The sequence below is a fragment of the Notolabrus celidotus genome, chromosome 11 (assembly GCF_009762535.1).
Source record: "Notolabrus celidotus isolate fNotCel1 chromosome 11, fNotCel1.pri, whole genome shotgun sequence".
In the NCBI taxonomy this organism is placed as follows: Eukaryota; Metazoa; Chordata; class Actinopteri; order Labriformes; family Labridae; genus Notolabrus; species Notolabrus celidotus.
This window is the reverse complement of record NC_048282.1, coordinates 5,526,729-5,550,448: the sequence shown is the minus strand read 5'-3', so window position 1 is coordinate 5,550,448 and position 23,720 is coordinate 5,526,729. Positions and strand designations below refer to the sequence as shown.

The window sequence follows — 23,720 nt, the reverse complement described above, 5'->3', positions numbered from 1 at the left end:
ACTTGTTATATTTCCAGTCAGGTTAATAAAGTTTCATATGAGGCTGATCATTAATGAGCACGGGGTTTGAAAAGAGTTGCATGGTTTATATTTTCCCTTAAAGTAATAAATAATTTAATAATGAGGCATTTTACCGGTGAATCGATCCGTGATGCTTCAGGACAGAATAAACAGAGAGCAGATTCTCTTCATGTGCAGGTGTGTGTTAAACATGTACACACAGAGACAGAGCTCTGTTACTGTTTATATTTATCAGAGTTATTACAGTGAACATGTGTGTTAAACAGGTGTGTGTTAAACAGGTAAGCACAGAGACAGATCTCTGTCACTGTTTATATTGATCAGAGTTATTACAGTGAACATGTGTGTTAAACAGGTGTGTGTTAAACATGTACACACAGAGACAGAGCTCTGTTATTGTTTATATTAATCAGAGTTATACAGTGAACATGTGTGTAGACACAAACAGCTGTTAAAGCCGTCATCACAAACCGACGTCGCTTCACGTGACGCTCCAGAGGGGAGGACATCTCATTTCTCTAAATACAAATCTCCTCTCTCCTCTCTCCTCTGGTTTCATTTCCTCGCATCTCTGGTGGGCGGGACTAAGACGCGAGGAAGAGACGTGAGGATGGACGTTTAGAGCTTTGAGAAGCACCCTATATCTCTCAGCTGGCCTGGGAACGCCTTGGTATCCATCCAGCAGAGCTGGTGGAAGTGGCCAGGGAGAGGAGTGTCTGGTCTTCCCTGCTGAGGCTGCTGCCCCCGCAACCCAGTCCCAGATAAGCAGAGGAAGATGGATGCATGGATGGACAGTATATATCTCTTTATCTCCAAGCTAAATAGAACGTTGGCAAGATTACCTTGTATTATCGTGATGTTTAGATGTTACATTTACTGCAGCTATTGCATTAACGTGTGGACAAAAACAATCTTGCAGTAAGAATCTAAAGTCACATTTGAGCTGCAGAGATTAGATGACTATAAATCACAGTCAGTCTGGAGGGTGGGATGATTGAATTAACAAGGACCAACTCATACAGAGGTGTGTCCAGAGAGGTGACCAGGGGTGGCATTTAGGCCCCCTTTGAAATCTGCTACCCCAAAATGATTGGCTGTTTGCCTGGTCAAAGGTGGGACTGATTCTTAATTATTACCCAGCTGTGTTGAATACTTAACAGCAGTAATTCATTCTTAACAGAAAGACCGATGTCGGGGACAGCCAGATCACACCCGCAGAAAGAAGTTTCAACACATTTCACCTCTGCCTGTGAGTGTTGCTGCAAAAATGTTAGTTTCCATTGTGACAAAATTATTAGTTTCCATCTCAAGTTGATCATCAGAGTCAGAAAATAATGATAGTTAGTGGGCACAGATGTGAAAGCAGCCTGAGGAGCTGCCGGGCCCAAAACATCTCTGATAGAGAAAAATGGAGCAAGATCCTGTCATGTAATCCAGACAACAGCAGCAGAGCCGGATGCTGGGTAGTAAGTTTCTGATTGCTAACAAGTAGCTTAAACTATAAGCAGTAGTGATAATAGCAGCAGTGTTAAAAGTTGGGATAATTAAACATTTATGCTAAATGAAGTTTGTCCTTGCCACTGTAACTTGCTAAATGCTGCAAAGTGCTCTGCTCATGGTGGATTAAGATGAGATCAGAGTCCTGTCTGTAAGATGGGACTGGATCTTATCCTGTCTTGATGTTGGGTCTTTGTTAATAATAGAACAATGAGTACAGTCTAGACCTGCTCTGCTTTCAGATAACAGTTTTTGGTATTGTTTTAAGGTGTGTCAACAGCAAAGCTCAGAGAAGAGGGAGAGATGAATGAGGACAGAAATGCAATTATAATTATTCCTGCTGGAGTCCCATTCACACCTTAACATCAATGGAAATGTTCATTTTAATGTGACTTACTGTAGCAAATGATGATAATAATAATAATAATAATAATAATAATAATAATAATAATAATAATAATAATAATAATAATAATAATAATAAAAAATAATAATAATAATAATAATGATAGTATATACATAAATACAAATTACAAAGAAAACATAAAACAATAGATAATAATAAATATAATAATAATAACAATAATAATAACCATAATAGTAACAATGATAATATCAATAATAATAATAATAATAATAATAATAATAATATCAATAATAATAACAATAATAATAATAATAATAATAATAATAATAATAATATCAATAATAATATCAATAATAATAATAATAAAAATACACTTGTAATCCCTTTTTATTATTAAAGCTACAGTGTGTAGAAATTTTAATATTTAGCAATATCTTGATCAAATTTTAAAGTGAAACACTTGTAGACGAAAGCTGCTGTATACATGGGGTGCAACCTAACCACTAGGCCAAACCCCTGTTGTGATAGTTTTGCATTAAACTTCAATTTTAGTATTGGAGGTAAATATAATAAGAGTAGACAAAAAGAGTAAATTGATTATATTCAAACATCTGTCATGCTGACCCTGTTTCAGGACCAACCTGGTCCAAAAAGTCTGGATCTATTAAAATGAGTGAAACTTGAAAATAAAAATATATGAAAGAGAAATGAGCTGATCTGGTTTCCTACCCATCAAGAAGATTTTGTTTCCTCTTACGAAGGGTGAAGCTCCGTACCGTGGCGTGGGCATAGAGGTCAGCGGCTGCCACTGGTCCTTCTCTGCATCATAAACCCTCACCAGAGCCTGCGGCGTGGTGTCTGCTCCCATACCTCCAAACGCATACACCTTTCCGTCTGCAGGGAGACACACACAACAGACACACACTGTGTGTTAACAGCTTTTAAAGAGCTCATTATAATTTACATTCTTGGCACAGCCGTGTGGTCGATAGACATTTGCTCTCAAACTCTTTTTAGGGTTAATATGAGTTCAGTGAATTCAAAATGCTGCCAACACCTCTGCTAACAGCCAGACAAAGCGAAGCACCGTGGTGCACTTTTTCTGGTCCCCTCTCCGTCTTATCCAATATTTATGCCCTGGTCTGAGAAACTTTTAGATGACCGTCAAATGACTTTCACACAAGAACTGACGCAAACACTTCCGACAACTGCAGAGTCATTAGAATACACAGAAGCAGGAGGAAGGGAGAGGAAAGGGAAAGTGCTGAGCAAGTCAACATGGTGATCCTGCAAAAGCACAGAAGGAGCAAAAGAGCAGGACCGAGGGAAGAAGGAAAGAGACAGAAGAGGAGGAGGAGAAATAATAAGAGGGGAGGACAGAAGAAGAGGAAACAGGAGGGGAATGGAGGAAATGGCAGAGTCACGTATTAAAAGCCCATCAGCACTCCCAGTTATGACAAGGAGAGGAACTGAGACGCATGGAGGGAGGAGAGTGAGTACCTCAGTCATCCTGACAGATGACAGATCCACAGAGCTGTGACTTAAACTGTAAAGAATAGAGCAATAATACATCTGTCACTCGAGATGCAGCTCAACACAAGTGGGATTGCGACACAGTCGAGCAGTTATGACTGAGAAAATCCAATCTTACTGTTGTACAGAAAATAAATGATGCGGTAAGGACACTCTCATGACTCAAAATATACTGTGGACACTTGTAGAGAAGAGGATGAGATAGAGATGGAGAGGAAATAAACACATGCATACTCCTCAGCTTGTAAAAATTTAAAATCAGGAGGAGGCTCAGAGAGTTGAGAGCACTAACACTAACTGTGAAGGATTACACTCAAACACAAGGTACTGTAAGCAAGGCTGGTGCTTTAAAGAGTCATCTATAAAAAACTGACTTAAAGCATACGTCCTCTTCTATATTCATTTTTACTGTATAAACTAATAATCGTATATATATATATGTAATATATATATGTATATATATATATATATATATACACTACTGTTCAAAAGTTTGGGGTCACCAAGACAATTTTGTGTTTTTCATGAAAACTCACACTTTATTTATTAAATGAGTTACAAAATGAATAGAAAATATAGTCAAGACATTGAGAATGTTAGAAATAATGATTTTTAGTTGAAATAATAATTTTGTCCTTCAAACTTTGCTTTCATCAAAGAATGCTCCCTTTGCAGCAATTACAGCATTGCAGACCTTTGGCATTCTAGCTGTTAATTTGTTGAGGGAATCTGAAGAAATGTCACCCCACGCTTTCTGAAGCACCTCCCACAAGTTGGATTGGCTTGATGGGCACTTCTTGCGTACCATACGGTCAAGCTGCTCCCACAACAGCTCAATGGGGTTGAGATCTGGTGACTGCGCTGTCCACTCCATTACAGATAGAATACCAGCTGCCTGCTTCTTCCCTAAATAGTTCTTGCATAATCTGGAAGTGTGCTTTGGGTCATTGTCCTGTTGTAGGAGGAAATTGGCTCCAATCAAGCACTGTCCACAGGTTGGACAGTGCTTATGGCATGGCGTTGCAAAATTGAGTGATAGCCTTCATTATTCAAAATCCCTTTTATTTTTTACAAATCTCCCACTTTACCTGCACCAAAGCAGCCCCAGACCATCACATTATCTCTACCATGCTTAACAGATGGCGTCAGGCGCTCTTCCAGCATCTTTTCACTTGTTCTGTATCTCACTAATCTTCTTCTGTGTGATCCAAACACCTCAAACTTTGATTCGTCCATCCGTACCTTTTTCCAATCTTCCTCTGTCCAATGTCTGTGTTTTTTTACACATATTAATCTTTTCCTTTTATTGGCCAGTCTCAGATATGGCCTTTTCTTTGCCACTCTGCCTAGAAGGCCAGCATCCCGGAGTCACCTCTTCACTGTAGACGTTGACACTGGCGTTTTGCGGGTACCATTTAATGAAGCTGCCATTTCAGGACCTGTGAGGCGTCTATTTCTCAAACTAGAGACTCTACTGTACGTGTCTTCTTGTTCAGTTGTGCACCGAGGCCTCCCACTTCTCTTTCTACTCTGGTTAGAGCCTGTTTGTGCTGTTCTCTGAAGGGAGTAGTACACATCATTGTAGGAAATGTTCAGTTTCTTGGAAATTTCTCGCATGGAATAGCCTTCATTTCTAAGAACAAGAATAGACTGTGGAGTTTCATATGAAAGTTCTCTTTTTCTGGCCATTTTGAGAGTATAATCGAACCCACAAATGTGATGCTCCAGATACTCAACTAGCTCAAAGAAAGGCCAGATTTACAGCTTCTTTAACCAGCAAAACCGTTTTCAGTTGTGCTAACGTAACTGCACAAGGGTTTTCAAGATGTTTCTAATCATCCATTAGCTTTCTAAAGCGATTAGCAAACACAATGTACCATTAGAACACTGGAGTGATGGTTGCTGGAAATGAGCCTCTATACACCTATGTAGATATTCCATTAAAAACCAGACGTTTGCAGCTAGAATAGTCATTTACCACATTAACAATGTATAGAGTGTATTTCTGATTCATTGAATGTTATCTTCATTGAAAAAAACAGTGCTTTTCTTTAAAAAATAAGGACATTTCTAAGTGACCCCAAACTTTTGAACGGTAGTGTATATATATATGTAATATGTATAAAAGTGCTCTTTAAATATATATATATATATATATATATATATATATATATCAAAATCAGAGCAACGAATTCACAAGGTAATCTAAAGACTTAACTTTTTATTCTGGATTTTAATTTGAGTTAATTTATTTTAACCATATACTGCATTATTACCATTAGTACCATTGATTTACCATAATTTTTATTTCTATTTTATTATATCTTATTGTATGTGATTTTTATTTTTTTCTGGTATTTTTCTGATTTGATTTTATTGATTTTTTCTGGTGTTTATCTGATTTTATTTTATTGATTTCATTCTATTTTATTTTTCTGATTTTATTTTATTTATTGTTTTATAATGATTTTATTTAAATTCTTAAAATGTAATATCAATTTCCCCTATCTTGTTTTAGCCTTGTATAATTTTACCTATTGCTGTTTTTTTTGTGAAGCACTTTGGTCTGCATGCTTGAATGTATGAAAGATTTATTTACATACAAATGAGCTGAGTTGAGATTTAAAAAAGCAGCAAAAACAGGTAACACGGTAAAAAAAAAATAACTATAGGAAAACCAAAGATGTCAAAATTTTAAGTTCAGATAAAGGAAAGGTTGTGCGTTTTCCAAAGAGATTTAAAATGATAGGGCTTTAATTTGTTAATCCTAATGTCATTAAAGTCTGAATTTAACTATTTTGCCCCTTTTGGCTCACCAAAGTGAAACAGCTGTGACATCTCTCTGCTGCTGCCATGTTGGGAAATAACATCACCACTGTGCTTTTGAACGGCACATTTCACTTTGATAAACTCCCAGACGGCTCAGTTGAGGAGTAAAAAGTACACTTTGCGTCAAACAGAATCGAAACATCCTCAAAGTACTTTGACTTTGAGCGACCACCTACGAGGTAAGCATACAGGTGCAGATAATCAGACTGATGTCAGTGTGAAACCATATCATAAAAGCCTGCAGAGCCCTTTTTAGGATTGTGCAAATTATCAGAGACATGTGGATGAAAGTAAATCAAAGAAGTTAACTACAGGGCGAGTTAAATGAGTGACAGTTAACTGCAGGACAAAAATCCTGCTGTAGAGCCCAATTTGGACCATTCTGTTTGAATAAGCCAAGAGCAATCCCTCCCACTTCCGTGCTGTGACTACAGGTGAGGGATTTCTGCCTGAGTACAATGCTGGCTGACTTGACAGTTTTTTTCTTTTCACTGACTTAATTGTCAACAACATTCAAAGTTACAGGAGCTGGAGGGGATTTCTGTTTGTTGAGTGTGTTACTAAAATGTGCTGCACATTTTGTACATGCACTCCTGCATATTTCTTAATGTCTAACAGTGTTATCCTTTAAAACGATAGAAACAAACACTGTATTTCACAGAGTCAGCACTTTGAAGCTGTATCCTACCCTGTTTCAAACCTCACTGGTGTAGCAGAGCAGCATACATTCGAGTGGTAAATCTAAAAGTCAAGATCATAAAGTATAATCCATTCCATTAATTGTATTCCCCAATAAAAATAATAATAACTGGGATTTATATAGCACCTTTCAAGAAACCCAAGGTTGCTTCACAGGGTCTTGTAGGGGGTCTAGGGGGTATAAGTGGGGATAACACTATCTAGTAGGGAAAGGCCTTGAGGAAAAGGTGCGTTTTGACTGCCTTTTTAAAACTGTCCAGGGTTGGGGCGCTGCAGATGTCAGGAGGGAGAGAGTCCCACCAAGTAGGGGCTGCCACACTGAAGGTTCTGTCTCCAAAAGTCCACAGCTTAGTCCGGGGAATGGAGAGGAGACCCAGGTCCGAAGACCACAAGGTTCCGGGATGGAGTGTGTTGGTGGAGGAGATCAGCCAGGTATTGGGGGGCAAGGGCAGGCAGGGATTTGTAATAACGTCACAAGTAAGACTTGATTTACATTGTGGTATGGTGGATCAGATTATTGTATAGATTATCAGCGTTTGAAGCCCTCACAGTAAATACTCTGTCCCCTTTAGTTTTAAACTTGCATTTAGATCAGACATTGGTCCTCTGTATAAATGTAATGTAATGTATAAGGAGTGTCTTAGTCGGCCGCTCTCTGAGGCCATAAAAGTCATTGTAAAATTTAACACCTAATGATGTCTCCAGGAAAAAACAGGTCATCTTCATTCTTTTTCTTCAAAGGACCGTGAAAGTACTGAATTTTATGAGCACGGTGAACGGCCTCACCTGTAAGGTATTCCTGAAAAACGCAGAGGTCGTCATGTCTTGACATTTATTGAAACATGTTTAAAATTCATAGATGTCATTCTGAATGTCAATGAAGGTTCATGGTTATAACATGTAATTACAGTTCTGTCACAATGGCTATAACGAGGATGTAAACCTGAATAAATTAGCATGTGGTGTTTTTTGTGTTTGTGTGTGTGTGTGTGTGTGTGTGTGTGTGTGTGTGTGTGTGTGTGTGTGTGTGTGTGTGTGTGTGTGTGTGTGTGCGTGTGTGCGTGCGTGCGTGTGTGTGTGTGTGTGTGTGTGTGTGTGTGTGCCACAGTGACAGCATGCAATGATTGCGACTCAGCTGTATCCTGAATGGCCAGATGATTTTTTTCCTCCTTTGTAATGATTTCCAATATTTCCACTTTTTCACATGGGGGTACAAATGGCTTCCACACTGTGCTGCAGCCACAGTGGAGCATTCCCTCACCAAGTCTTTGTGTCAGGGGGACAGATGAGATGGGCAGATAAAAGAGAGAATACAGTGGCTTAAAAACGCAATCATCCCCACACAGTGTGTATGTGTGTATCAGTAAACGTCTATAATAGAGCAAATTATATCTCATACAGGATGTGTCTGTATAAACCATTTAGACACAGCACAAAGAAAATAACCATCAAAACGTCTGTAAGACTAAATTGCTTTCACTTGAGCTTTTACTCTTCTGAATGCTCTTTTGTCTGAGCGCTGAAATTAAATGAGAACCTGTTTCACTGACAGGAACAAGCATTTACATGCCCAGAGGACAGCCGGGGTATGAAGTAGTCTCATAAATGTGTTCTATGAGGGGACGTTCGGCTTTTATCAGGTAATAAATCACAAGATGTGCCAACTTCCTACACTTTCATCCTTTGTGACACATTTGTCTGAATATATATTCATGGAAAAGACAAGTCAAGTGTTTCTCTTCCTGTAATATGAGTAAGCTGTGTTGTGCATCACTGAGTGAAATTGGTCAGGAAAAAGAGGAAGATATCTCAACCATCAGGAGGCAAGTTCTTCAGTTTCACTTTACAACTACTGCATGTCATAAAGTCATAAAGTCGTTAACACACATAGCACTGAGGTGGATATCCACCTGAACAAATTATCAGACTTTATATAAATCATTAGAAAAATGATAAATTAAATTAATAATTTCTATAGTTCATTTAAATTAATGACATTTTATTGCATGTTTTCCCATTCCAATTCCATTATTCCATTTTAGCCCATATTAACAATGTAAAGCAATGTTTAAAGTGTCTTGATTTGGGGATCAACTCTTGTTACCCATGACAGTAAGACATATAACTGGCCCTTTAAGTCCCTTTAAACTCCTATCCTTCACAATGTGGACTGGTCTGAGGTCAGGTGTCACCCTTTAAAGGTGACATATCACGCTTTTTTCATCAATGTATATTGGTCTAAGAGGTCCCCAAAACATGTCTTTAAAGTTTATGCTCAAAAAAACACTTTGAAATCAGATTTTGGCATGCCTGAAAACCCCTCTTCTTCAGTCCTCCTCAGAACACTCTGTTTTCCCTCTGACCACGCCCCCTCAGGAAGTGGATGTGCCTCGGCTGTCCAGCACGTTGATCTAATGTTTACATGTTCGCTGAAAATACACAGCTGCTCAGAGATCACGTTACTTCAACCTTCTGAATCTGATCCAGAATCTGATCCTGACGCAGAGGCGCCTGTAGCAGGACCTTTCTGAAGGATTGGTCACAGATTTAGTGTTTCTTGTTGTTTTATTCATCAGTATGTAGACGTGTGTCTTGGTACACAGCTACGAACATGTAGCTATGTGGCTATGCTAATTAGCGCTAGCACTTATCCATGACAAATAAAAATCATCCACTAGATCTTCAAATCTGCAGACGTGGGGAGTAAAAACGACCTCTACCAGAAAGGCAGCGGGACCTTTTCTGAAGGATTGGTCACAGATTCTGTGTTTCTTGTTGTTTTATTTGTCAGTATGTTGACGTGTGTCTTGGTACACAGCTACGACATGTAGCTATGTAGCTATGCTAACTAGCGCTAGCACTTATCCATGATAAATAAAAATCATCCACTAGATCTTCAAATCTGCAGACGTGGGGAGTAAAACCGACCTCTGCCAGAAAGGCAGCGGGACCTTTTCTGAAGGATTGGTCACAGATTATGTGTTTCTTGTTGTTTTATTTGTCAGTATGTTGACGTGTGTCTTGGTACACAGCTACAACATGTAGCTATGTAGCTATGCTAACTAGCGCTAGCACTTATCCATGATAAATAAAAATCATCCACTAGATCTTCAAATCTGCAGACGTGGGGAGTAAAACCGACCTTTGTGTTTATTAAGACAGCCTACAACTAGCATGCCTCCCTCCTAAGCTCCTTGTTAGCACACATTTGTGCAGGGAATGAAAAACAGAGGAGGGGTTGAGTTGTATTTTATACAGTCTATGGGCTGAACAAGCTCCGAGCTCTGACTCCGTGACAGACGGGATATTGTTGTTACGTAACAAAAACACGGAAGTCTGAAACGGCTCGTTTCACACACATTTACAGAAAGGTGGAGAAATCAAAACAGGGGCAGAATGGATTTTTTTCATTCTCGGGGGGTTCGTAGACATGCCAGGGACACATATTTCAGGTAGAGAACCATTAAAAAGTCCATTTTGCATGACATGTCACCTTTAAGCAAACTGTTAACTTCTTTGATTCAGTTTTATCCACAGGTCTTTGACATTTTACAAACGTTAAATTTTGCGCAGACAGATTTCATGATGCTGTTGCCCACTGACATCAGTCTGAATAGCTGCTCCTGTGTTTTTGGGGCTCAGTGTCACCCTCTGTAGCAGCAGTGCTCACAGCGCTCTCAGTTGAAAACAGTTAACTTTTGTAACAGCCCCTTGGTAGTTAACCCCATTTCTCCATCGCAGACCAATCAGAGTCAATAAGAGGAGTGACTCCTGATATCAACTTTGTCAAAGACAGTGGCAGAGGTGAAAATAACTTTTTCATGTTTTAGGTACAATTTTCAAATCTAGAGCTGCTGCTAATGCTACAATTCAATTTGCATGGATATCAACATTTTTTATGTTTTCTTTGCAAGTGCCAAAAATAAATCTAAAGCAAAGAAAGTATTTTAAAACAATCTTAATGGTCACTACTAAGGGGATCAGAATTACTGTGGGACAACTTTTGAAGCAATAGTAAGCGAGGATGAGAAGCGTATTGGAATTGAGGTTGTTGACGCTACCTGTGCAAAAAAAAAAGGCTACAAATGGAAATCAGCCATAATGCCTTCAGGCAGGTCAACTGGAAGTCCATTCATTCTTACAAGATTCCTCCTTTTAATTATACCTTTGTTCATTATTTATCACATTTGCTCAAAAAAGAGGATTTTAGAAAGACCTACAGTGTGCTAGCTTAGCTAATAGGCTGCTAGCTAGCCAACAGTCTGTTTTCCTTCAGTTCAGTTGCCTATGCTGTTTTTCAAGCAAGTTTGTATGATTAAAGAGGACTAATTTCATTTTAACACATAACAAATGTAATAGTTATTCTGCTAAAATGTATACCTACAGGTAGTTTCCATCAGGTTTTTATCTATCCATCAGGAAATGCATTTTCTTGTGTTGGACACAAGAGGCATCGTGCATATTTACAGATACAGATACCAGCCACATCTGTAAGAGGAAATGACGCGTAAAGTATGAGGAAAAAACACAAGCCAAGAAGACATTAAACATATAGCTACAGAAAACCTCATGCGACTCAATCATAATAAAATGAACAAATACATTTGCAACATTCAAGAATCAACAGTTTCAACATAGCTCACTTAAAGGTGAGGAAGCAGCATCTGTCCTTGACTGATTCACCCTGCAAACATGTCCTGTAGCAGCCACCCTGAGAAGGACATTCACTCCACCCCATGTAATCCTCACATCACTGTGTTTGTCATTACCCAAAGCTTGTGAGGTGAAGGTGGGCTCATACATCGAAGCGGGAAATTGAGTACAGCAGCTTTAAGCTTGGCTACCTCTTCACCTCTTCAGTTTGGTGTTTTCATTACTGCTGACGTGGCACAAATCTGCATGTCAAGAAGACTCACTTCAACACCTCCTGCTCTCACTCCTGCTCCTCTCCTCCCTGAGAAGTTACATTTCCCTACTCTTTGAGCATGCCAAAGCCCACCCAGTGCCATGTCCAGGTCACTTCAACTGGAAAATAGAGTCACAGAGGTGTTTTAAACGGCTTTTAGTCTGGCCCCCTCAGATAGGACTGTTTGCCTTGGCACACAGACAACACAGCTCCAGGTCCCACAGAGGAAAGCTATTTTGTTGTCCTTCCTCAGAGATCCCCTGTGCTGCTTTCTTTCAATAAATAAATAAACAATGTAAACATAACAGTGTATCCTTTAGGCAAAAACACATTGACTGATTTTTTTTTCGTTATAAAACATGTACACAATTCTTTCTTCATGTATTTTTAAACCTGCTTTTTTAAAAATAATGTTTACCAGCTGGGACTCTTCTTCTCCTCTGTGTTTGCAGGCGCATTGCTCTCATTTATGGCGTGTAACATAACCATCTGTCACCTACTGTCATGCAATAGCTAGGGATATCAATTGGTTTTCCACATGCACTTTAAAAAAAAACAAGAATTAATTTGGGGGCTCACTCATAAAATGTTGTTCTAAATTACCATAGCTATGCAGATGACATACACATTTACATCACCATATCACCAGGGGATTAAAGTCCCATACAAACACTGAGTAAATGCATTGAACAAATCAATGACTGGACGAGACAGAACTTTCTTCAGTTAAACAAAGAAAAAACTGAAATGATTGTTTTTGGAGGAAGAAAGGTTAAAGGTTACTGCTCAGCTCCAATCTGCAACGATGAAATGTTCAAACCAAGCCAGAAACCTTGGTGTAATCATAGACTCAGACCTTAATTTCAGCAGCCACATTAAGACAATTACAAAGTCAGCCTACTATCACCTTCAGAATATATCAAGGATTAAAGGACTTATGTCTCAGCAGGATGCAGAAAAACTGGTCCATGCATTTATCTTTAGCAGACTAGACTACTGTAACGGGGTCTTTACAGGACTCCCTAAAAAGTCCATCAGACGACTGCAGTTCATACAGAATGCTGCTGCTCGAGTCCTAACAAGGACCAAAAAAGTAGACCACATCACTCCAGTTCTTAGATCTCTACACTGGCTTCCTGTCTGTCAGAGAATAGACTTTAAAATCCTGCTGATGGTTTATAAAGCACTGAATGGTTTAGGCCCAAAATACATCGCTGATCTGCTGCTACTTTATGAACCACCTCGACCTTTGAGGTCATCAGGTACTGGTCTGCTTTCAGTCCCTAGAGTCAGAACGAAACATGGTGAAGCAGCGTTTAGTCATTATGCACCACATATCTGGAACACACTCCCTGAAAGCTGCAGGTCCGCTCCAACTCTCACCTCTTTCAAATCAAAGACTAAGACCTTTTTATTTGACACTGCCTTCCTATCTTAGATTATTTTAACTCACTTTAAATTACAATTTTAATGTAATTTTTAATATATTTCTAATTTCCCTTTTTTTTCTTTTTTATCATATTTGTCATTTTAATTATGTTCTTTTATGCCTGTCTGAATGTTTCCAATGCTTTTAATGTTTTAATGTAAAGCACATTGAGTTGCCCTCATGTATGAAATGCACTATACAAATAAAGCTGCCTTGCCTTGCCTTGCCTTCTATGGCACTACCAATGGGGGAATAAAAGCCATGAGTTACCTCAAAGTTGCAATTCTGTAAATGAGCTCTTTCAGCCATGGAGTAACACAACAAAGAAAAACAGTTAAGAAGAGTTAGATTTCTAAATGGGGGATTAAATCAAAAGATTTTCTGGAGAAAAAAGGAAACAACACATATGGATAAACTAGAAAGAGAAAAGAACAGATATTGTAAATGGTGTATGAGAGGAACAAGTGGGGCCTGGAGGGCACGTCACCACATCCCAATTTTCAGTTTATAAGAGGGAACAGAGGTGTTTGTAAAAATGTGTCAAAGTGACCCTTGAAGTAATAGTTCAGGTGTTTTTGAATTGGGGTTGTAAGAAGTGCTTATCATAGATCAGGGGATCACGTCATGTATCAGCGGTTGGCAGTGGAAGACTGGAGCAGTGTCAGCCTGAAATCTGAGCTATTTAATTCTGCACTGTAAACCCGACCAGTACTTCTAACTCATAGACATTAAGGGTCCAGCACTCAAAACCAGCTATTTAGTTGAACCAACAATGAATTATTGAGTTATCCAAACGATTAATGTTGTTTTGATTATATGTGGATCAATTTGATTTAGTTAATATCCATGTCCAAATAACAACTTTTGAAGGTACAGAGGGGTGCTGCGTATGACGTCATCAACGCCACCACGTAAGTCTTCACACACTTGAAAAACCACAATGGGGTCACACTAGCTCGACAGAAGTTAGGTTGAATGCAGCATTTCCAATATGGCGCCCGCTGACGGTTGGCTTCCAAACAGCGCTTCAGAAACAGATGGGTGACGTCACAGATACTACGTCCATTATTTATACAGACTTGTTTTGTCAGCCTTGGTATTTATAACTCAATAAACAGATTTTGACAACTTACTATGTGTACACAAACCAATCCACTGCTCTTGTGAGGTTAACAAAGGTGCAACTTTATAAGAAATACTGTCAGAATTACATAATGACGATTATCTAACATGTGACCCACACAGTTACCTCTGACCTGCTTCTCACCCTGTGTTGTGTGGGTGTTTATTTGTGCTTTTTTATCCAGTGTACTTGTCTGCATCTGTGCCCTCACCTCTTGGCCCAACCTCACTCTAATCATATGCAATCTCCTCTAATTAAGGAAACCAAGCTCTGCTCTCTACCAGTCACCCGTGGAGACTCCATGGCAACCACAGCCTAATTTACAGACAGTTATTATGGGCTGGCTGTTTGGCAGCACAGAGCTTGGAGAACAAAAACTGTCACCACTTAAATCCAGGCCACTGAGTCACTACCTGGAGCTGAGTGATAAAAAAAAAAGCTTTGTGAATGTGAAATAATGTCCCTTAATAAACTCATAAGTCATCAAAGAGTGACGCTCAAACCTGCAGACATACACATAACAGGAGCTTTCAAGTAAAAGCAAATGTATGACTCTTATTAAGCATAATATTCTTTATATTTGTGTCCTCATCCCTACCTGTGAAGCAGAACTCAGTCTGCTGCTTTGCTTCCTCTGCAGCACATTATCTTTCATCAGTCTGAGTGTGTCCCTCTCTTTTTTTATCCAGCTGTCTGTCCCTCTTCATTTTTTTCCGGTGGTGGGTGAAAAGGCGGCGGGGTCCTCTGTGCAACTTTCACATTACTTTCATCATTTTCCGTCGCCTTTTTCTCCGCTTCTGTTTAATTGACTGCGTCATCCATCCCTTCTCGCTCTCCTTTTTTTTTTTTTTTTTATCAGGCTCATCGGTTTATCCTTTTATCCATCTCTCTCATCTCTTTTTCCATTACTGCTTATCCATTTGCATCCTCCCTGAAACAGCGTTCAGCTCGGTTTATTAGATGCTCTGCCATGGTAACCACAAAAACACAAGAAAAAACATCTTTGAGTTGTAATGTGGCTTTAAATTTTCTCTTTGAGTACATTTATGTGTGTCAAATACATAAAAAGAGTCCCTGTTGGCTTTATAACGTTTGATTGACTGCTCAGTGTTCTTGAAGAGATTGAAAGCAGTGAGCAGAGATTCAGTTTTTACACCTGTAATGACTTTGATAGATATTCAGTGCCAAACAGCTTTAGCTGAACTGGACAACAAGATGAAAACAGTGTATAGGTGCATTTTGCACCAAGAGTTCTGTGTTCTTTTAGCCCCCAGAACTACTTTACCCGGAACTAAAAGGTTCCTGTGCCCCAATTGTTGTCTGCGTTTCGACTGTGGGCTGAAGTCCTGGGTAGATGCAAATCAGGCCAGTGATGTATGGAGAAAAGAAAAAGTAAATGCACTACACCACCAGACCAGTAGAGGGCAGTAAAACAAAAACGAATGCCATCCATCACAGATGACACCATAGAAGCAGACGGACAGGCAGGTATCACTATGAGCAACACAACAGTTAGCCTGTTAGAATGAAGAGACATCGCTCGAGCTGTTTTAGATGGTGCTATATTTCATCACAGATGGATTCACTGAATCAACACGTTTCAACGCGGCTTTAAAATCCTTTTTTACTCAAAAAGCCGTGGCCAGTGTTTTGGTTTAAACCGCGACCCTGTTAACTGGAGACTTTTAGCCGGATGAATCCCTCATAAACGTCTTTAGACGATCATTAAATATCTGATGAGGATATTTTGAAATCTTAATAAAAACTAAACTAGTTTGCATTCCCAGGAACTCCCTCTGTGTTTCAACAGCTGTGTAAACTCCACAAACACTGACACGTTCAGCTGAAGGTCTCCAGTTTACAGGGTCACTTTTAAAACCGTAACACCGGGAGAGACGCATTCACGGTGGGCTGAGAGAAGACTACTGTTACAAGCTGCTAAATCAAGAGAATCACAGCTTCTTCTTTTGAAAAGTACACACACATACAAAAAAGATAGAACAAATAAAAACTAATGAAAGAAAGAGAAATCAAGTGAATCACAGATGTGTGTGATGTTATTGTGGACTTAGGGCGGAATAAAAACACTGCAGTTAATCTACCAAATCAGACACATTCAGTATTGCAAGCCCTGCCCCCCGAAAGTCCTGGGACCTTTGAAATGTACTACCCCCCTAGCAGGGGCTTTTCAGGGGGGAGATTATTTACCCCTGAACTAAATTTAGACCCTGGGTCCACCGGTTGAAACACACGTAGTTCCGGGGTAAAGTCCCTCCGGTCGAAAAACGCCTAATGTGTTGCTCATGTGTTGTCTGTGCTGAGCTAACAAACACAACTACAGCACATCTGTCACTAATTACCAAACAGGGATGCACCCCGACACACAACATATCAACCTCATACACATTTGAACAGTGTGTCCCAGATAACCTGTAACAAGGACACTTAATAAAGTATGAATGTAGCTGAGCATTGTTCACCTTTATCAACAACCATAATTTCCATGTTTACATTATGTATTCGGTTCAGTTCATGTATAAATAATGGGCAGGCTATATAAAGAAAAATACTTTATCTTGAGTATGTTTTCTGTTCTCCGCCTCTTCAATGTTTTAGAAAAGACAGGGTCAGAGAGTGTCAACATTTTAGGACTAAAGTGGGTACACACTGATTATCCTGTGGTTTGGGGTGTGCTAAGAGTGATTGTGACTGCTCTAAAGACGATTGAGGCTGTCCCGAGTTGAAATCCTAAATGTTAAACATGTTCAATATTTACAATCAGAAAATCTGTTGTGTGTGGGGACCCTCAAGGACATCCGAGCATGCACTCTGTGACTGAATAAGGAAGCACAATAAATGCACCCATGGTGACAATATCAAATGCAGAATTAGATGGATGTCAGAAATAAAGAACCAACTTGTTGATTTGTGTCGTCTGAATACAACATGTCTTGTAAAACACACCACCGTCAAACTGAAGAGGAAGAGTTAAACAGAGATTGTAACGCCAGTGGACGTACCAGTTGAAGCTATTTCCTTTAAACTTATGAATAAATCATTTTTAAATCAATCAACTCTTCTTTAAATTAACATTTTTTTCAACTTGTTTATTTCTTTAGTTAGTTATAGCATTCAACACAATAATCCCACACAAACTAAAACTGAGCCTAGGCAGTTCACTGTGCACTTGGGTACTGGATTTCCTAAAAAACAAACCTCAACATGTCAGGATAGAAGACCACATCTCATCTACTCTCATCTTGAACACTGGAACACCGCAGGGGTGTGTCCTCAGTCCCCTCCTCTTCTCCCTCTTCCCACGACTGCTCCCCCATCCACCCAACCAACACCACTGTCAACTCGCTGACGACACCACTGTGGTAGGACTGATAAGAGACAACATTGAGACAGCCTACAGGGAGGAGGTGCAGCATCTGACAAAAAGATGCTTCAATAACAACCTGGACTTAAACACCCCTATAACAAAAGAAATCATCGTGGACTACAGAAAATCAAGGCACACCGAGCAATCTCCTCTACTTATTCAGGGAGAGGAGGTGGAGAGGGTGGATCGCTTAAGTTCCTCAGAGTCCACATCTCGGCTGACCTCACCTAGACTGTACACACATCTCACCAGGTGAGAAGGGCCCAGCAGAGACTTTATTTCCTCAGGAAGTTGAAGTGGGCCCAGCTCCCTCAACGCCTGCTGAGCAACTTTAATTGGTCAACGGTAGAGAGCCTCCTGACCTCCTGCTGCATGGTGTGATTCAACAGCTGCACGGCAGAGAACCACCAAAGGGTGGTGACGACTGCGGAGCGTGTCGTCGGGACCACACTACCTAACCTCGATGACATTTATGCAGGCCGACTACGCAGGAAAGCCAGCAGCATCAGCAAGGACCGCACACACCCTGATCACTACCTTCCCCCCCCCTCCCATCTGAAAAGAGATACCAGACAATCAAAGCACACGAATGGACTGAAAAACAGCTTCTTCCCACCAGCCGTTAAGATAGTGTGCCCCCCTCTCTCCTGGAGAGTAATAAAATCAACATCAACCTCATCCCTTTCACAGCAGTATTTGCAGTGCAATTTGTTTTATTATATTTTATTTTCTTAAATTATTTTATCATTTTAGCGTGCCTTTTTTTTTTATTCCTATTGTCATATTGTGTTATTTTAATTTTTAAATTCTGTACTGCTATTGTGAAGAGGTGCTAAACTGCTTTTTATTGTTTCACAACAATGACAATAAAGTTATTTTCTATAAGGGGGAATGTATAATGAGTGGGTTGTTATATCAGTGAAACACTTGAGATTAGAGTCTCCCTTATGTGATGGTTTGGTTTTAGCCTGGGAAAAGCTGGTGTTACATTTAAAGGTGACATATCACGCTTTCTTCATCAATATATATTGATCTAAGAGGTCCCCAAAACATGTCTTTAAAGTTTATGCTCAAAAAAACACTTTGAAATCAGATTTTGGCATGCCTGAAAAACCCTCTTCTTCAGTCCTCCTCAGAACAGTCTGTTTTCTCTCTGACCACGCCCCCTCAGGAAGTGGATGTGCCTCAGCTCTCCAGCACGTTGATCTAATGTTTACATGTTGGCTGAATATACACGGCTGCTCAGAGATCACGTTACTTCAACCCTCTGAATCTGATCCAGAATCTGATCCTGACGGAGAGGTGCCTGTAGCAGGACCTTTCTGAAGGATTGGTCACAGATTCTGTGTTTCTTGTTGTTTTATTTATCAGTATGTCGACGTGTGTCTTGGTACACAGCTACGAAAATGTAGCTATGTGGCTATGCTAACTAGCGCTAGCACTTATCCATGATAAGTAAAAATCATCCACTAGATCTTCAAATCTGCAGACGTGGGGAGTAAAACTGACCTCTACCAGAAAGGCAGCAGGACCTTTCTGAACGATTGGTCACAGATTCTGTGTTTCTTGTTGTTTTATTTATCAGTATGTCGACGTGTGTCTTGGTACACAGCTATGAACATGTAGCTATGTGGCTATGCTAATTAGCGCTAGCACTTATCCATGACAAATGAAAATCATCCACTAGATCTTCAAATCTGCAGACGTGGGGAGTAAAACCGACCTCTGTGTTTATTAAGACAGCCTACAACTAGCATGCCTCCCTCCTAAGCTCCTTGTTAGCACACATTTGTGCAGGTAATGAAAAACGGAGGGGGGATTCAGTCTTATTTTATACAGTCTATGGGCTGAACAAGCTCTGAGCTCTGACTCCGTGACAGACCGGATATTGTTGTTACGTAACAAAAACATGGAAGTCTGAAACGGCTCGTTTCACACACATTTACAGAAAGGTGTAGAAATCAAAACAGGGGCAGAATGGATTTTTTCATTCTCGGGGGGTTTGTAGACATGCCAGGGACACATATTTCAGGTAGAGAACCATTAAAAAGTCAATTTTGCATGATATGTCACCTTTAAGAGGTTAAGGTTGCAACAGTAAATCCATGCTCCAAACATAATGTGGGATCTGCACTAAAACTGTGCACAGAGAAGCCACTGATCTAAAGCACTACCAGGACGGATGATAGTGTTTATCTGTGGAAACACCTCACAGGGACAGAGTTGTCCTCTGCTGCTCCTGTAATGACACTCTCTGCTGCTGTTGCTGATGGAAGACGATCTCCCACAGCGACATTTAAAGGGCACTGCACTCTTTCTAATGAACCGCCATCAATAGAGAATCGATGAGAACTTTTCCACCTGCTGCGAGCTATAGATGCCAGCTATAGTCTGAGAGAGCTCTGGGTCCTATGTTCAACACGATCAATTGGTGCCACAAGGACAGACAGGCGACATGAGTCAGACTCTCTTTATTTTCGTCCTTTGCTTCTTTCTTGTCTTGATTTATTTCCTTTATGGCTTTCTTTTTCTTGTTCTCTTTATTTATTACCTTTCTCTTTCACCTTGTTTTTTTCTTTACATCTGTTCATTCAATCTTGATTAAACATGAGGGCCTTAGATTGACTGGTTTACTGCCACATGGTCCTTTAGGCTAACACTTAACAATCACTCTACTGAAGAATTATAACTTAAAGTGATTACTATGTCCTCTAAAGTGAGGGTCAATCAATAGACCTGTAAAACCTAATTCTCAAGAGCATTAGAGAGGAGGAGGAAATGATCTGAGCGTTTGAAAGAGCTCCATTGTGAAGAAAAAGAGCATAGATAACAGAAAAAGCAGGAGCAGCACTTTGACCTCAGATTCATGATGGAGGTTGAGCTCAGGTGAAAGCAGCTGACGGTGTTAACAGGGAGAGCAAAGACCTTCAGCAACAAACAAGTGTTTGTCTTTTTCCTCCACAAACACAGACTTTGGAAAACATACAGGCTATAATAAACAAATATGACATGTACTCTATATTTATTTTAGAATTGGCTGTTTCTGATAAGTGGAAGGACATTTTCAGAGAACAGATAGTGTACAAATATTGGCTCAGATGTAACACAACACCAGACTATTCTGGCTCATTTGAGCAGCTTGGAAATAGAATGAAACGCTGAATATATTCTTGCATGTTATTATAGTTTGATTTTAAATTGCCCACAGCTAATGACCCCCTAAAGTAACTACCACCTTCATACGAGTCACAACACTGTAAAAAAGTAGATCCATCATGCCTTCGTCATTAGCACTTGCATTGGCTATTAAGTGTGTAGGTTGAGAATAAAGGTCGGGCATCAGCAAAGTCCAAGAATAGTCCAGCCTGGTGCTATAAATAGCTTTAGCCTGATGTTCACTGACAGCGTGTGGGAGGAAACACTCAATGTTTTAGGCATCTTCACATGCAAAAGGGTGAAATCCACCAAAATGTAGTTCTGAAAATCCCTGCATCCCTCAAGACGTTAACATATTCAATTCAATAGACATTAAAGTCAACATACACCCAATATCAGCATGAACGAAAGGACAGACGGACAGACAGATGGATGATGTACCAGAACAGCGCTGTAAGTTCATTGTTAATTTAAATTTCCAGACATGCTGAAAGGATTAGTCAGAATCAAATGTTCTAAAATTCAATATTCTTTTACAAATCTAAAAGGTCCCACACAATGTGTCATGGGTCATGCAGTGAATAGCTTGGACTGGAATAACAGCCCTCTTTATAAATCCTTAGGCAACGGGTACCTGATTCTGATTCTTCTACATTGATGATTCTGATTCTGATTGGGATTCAAGACTAAACCTATAAGACTAGACAAATAGACCAGAAGCAACACACAACATGTGAGACTCACAAGAAATGAAAGTCTGAAAAAGAGAAATTCCGATCTGGATAAAACCAAGCGGCAAACTCCGGTCTAAAAATATGAGTCAATGCGGAAGTGTTAAAAGCTGCAGTTCATCGAGGATCCACTTGAGGCTGGCTCCGTACCGGAGGTCACATACACATGAATGGGGAAAAGACGATCTTTGCAGCATTAATAAACATGTTTACAGCCTGGTACAAAAGATGAGTGTAGTCTGAATAGCTAATTTCTTGACGTCCTCTCACTGTGAGGGGGGTGAATTTTTTTTCTAATTCGGCAATTTCAAAGATATTGAGATTACCAGTCTTCCAATGAGAGGCACAGCTGCCTGTGGGAACACTGCAGCTGTTGGCTAGGAGGCTCAAAGCCCGCCTCTTTACGTCACACTGGCTCGACAGAAGCAATATGGCTGCCGCAGCCGATTGGTCTCAAAACAGCTCTTCAGAAACAGATGGGTGACGTCACGGATACTACGTCCATATTTTTTACAGTCTATGGATAAAACTAAAAGAGGATGACCAGACAGTCAAGGTAACAGCACCTGGAATAACTAACATTCACTCCACAGAGAGACATTCACAATCAAGTTGTTGAATACCCCACTAATCTATCCCATAAAAACTGTGAAACTTCAGTTTATAAAAATGCATTCAAATATATAAGTCCTTTCAATGCACAACCTGTATGGTGTAAGCGACCACATCACCCTGTGGTAAAGCATCATTGTTGACATTTATAAGCCAAAGGTTTCAATAGAAACAACAAAATCTAAACTACCTCTGTTCATCGCAGTAACTTGTACCACACAAACACACTCTTTGTACCACATCTGGCTTGTTGGCACCGGTCACCCTATTTGTGTCTTTTTGTGCTTTCAGAAACCCTAGCTTCACAGGTAACAATTAACTGAACGAAATCTATAAATTAGTATTCAGGATAGCTGTTTCTCTTCCATTTTCAGTCCGTCCTAACAGCTGCTCTATGACTAGCAATTACTGTGGAGCACAAAGGAGAAGCACTCTGGTCACTCAACAAACAAACAAAATAAGTGAACAGAATCCTTGAAGCTTTCCATCAAACATGTCTGGAAAAAAAATTAGTTTTATTAGAATGTAATTTCTGAAACACATTGTTGGTGCCACAATTGATTTCCCTTTCAGTAGAGAAAAACAACCTATTATAAGTTTAAGAGAGAAAAACTGATTCTCAATACAACTTTTCACATGCAATTAGGTAAACACTGTGAATATAATATTCTCCAGAAAACGTATGTCATTATACAAGCAACACGAATAAATCAACTACAGATGCAGAATCACAATACTGTTGACACAATCCTGATTCAGTCCTTATAAAAAAACTGCGGAGGAGTAAATGTTTGGGAAACATTCATTTAAAGGCACAAGTCACTACAATTCTCTTAATGGTCAGACACCTTAGTATCTTAAAGAGCTCATTGTGCCCTATTAACCAACTAGAACACTACGCTCATCATACCTATAGTCTCTAAAAGTAGTATGGGAGGTAGAACCTTCAGTTATCAGGCCCCTTTCCTTTGGAATCATCTACCTCAGCAAATGTGTGTCTAACATGAGTCTGGTCCTGTTGGAGGTTTCTGCCTGTTAAAGGAAGTTTGTCCTTGCCACTGTAACTTGCTAAATGCTGCAAAGTGCTCTGCTCATGGTGGATTAAGATGAGATCAGACTGAGTCCTGTCTGTAAGGTGGGACTGGATCTTATCCTGTCTTGATGTTGGGTCTTTGTTAATAATAGAACATAGAGTACGGTCTAGACCTGCTCTGTTTGGAAAGAGTCTGAGGATAACATTTGTTGGGGTTTGATGCTATATAAATAAAGATTGATTGATTGACTGATTGATTGATACATTCTACATGTGATGTGTTGATGTTTGTGTACAAGATAAACAGCTGACCAGTCAATTAAATGTATTATTATTTTTATTCATACAGGCCAGCTCTGCTACCGGCGGTAGACGCACCAATGACAGACGACATCTTGT

At 39.7% G+C, this 23,720-nt stretch overlaps 1 protein-coding gene across 1 annotated transcript in view; it reads right to left on the bottom strand.

Annotated features, from left to right (window-relative positions):
• Positions 1–15,269, bottom strand: part of klhdc8b (kelch domain containing 8B) — a 102,716-nt gene extending 87,447 nt beyond the window's left edge. Inside the window, exons 1-2 of the mRNA XM_034694850.1 lie at positions 15,003–15,269; positions 2,615–2,779 (exon numbers count right to left, since the gene is read on the bottom strand). Coding sequence (XP_034550741.1) covers positions 2,615–2,753 — 139 coding nt within the window. The 5' untranslated portion in view covers positions 2,754–2,779; positions 15,003–15,269. The remainder of the gene's footprint in view (positions 1–2,614; positions 2,780–15,002) is intronic.
• Positions 15,270–23,720: the final 8,451 nt, after the last annotated feature.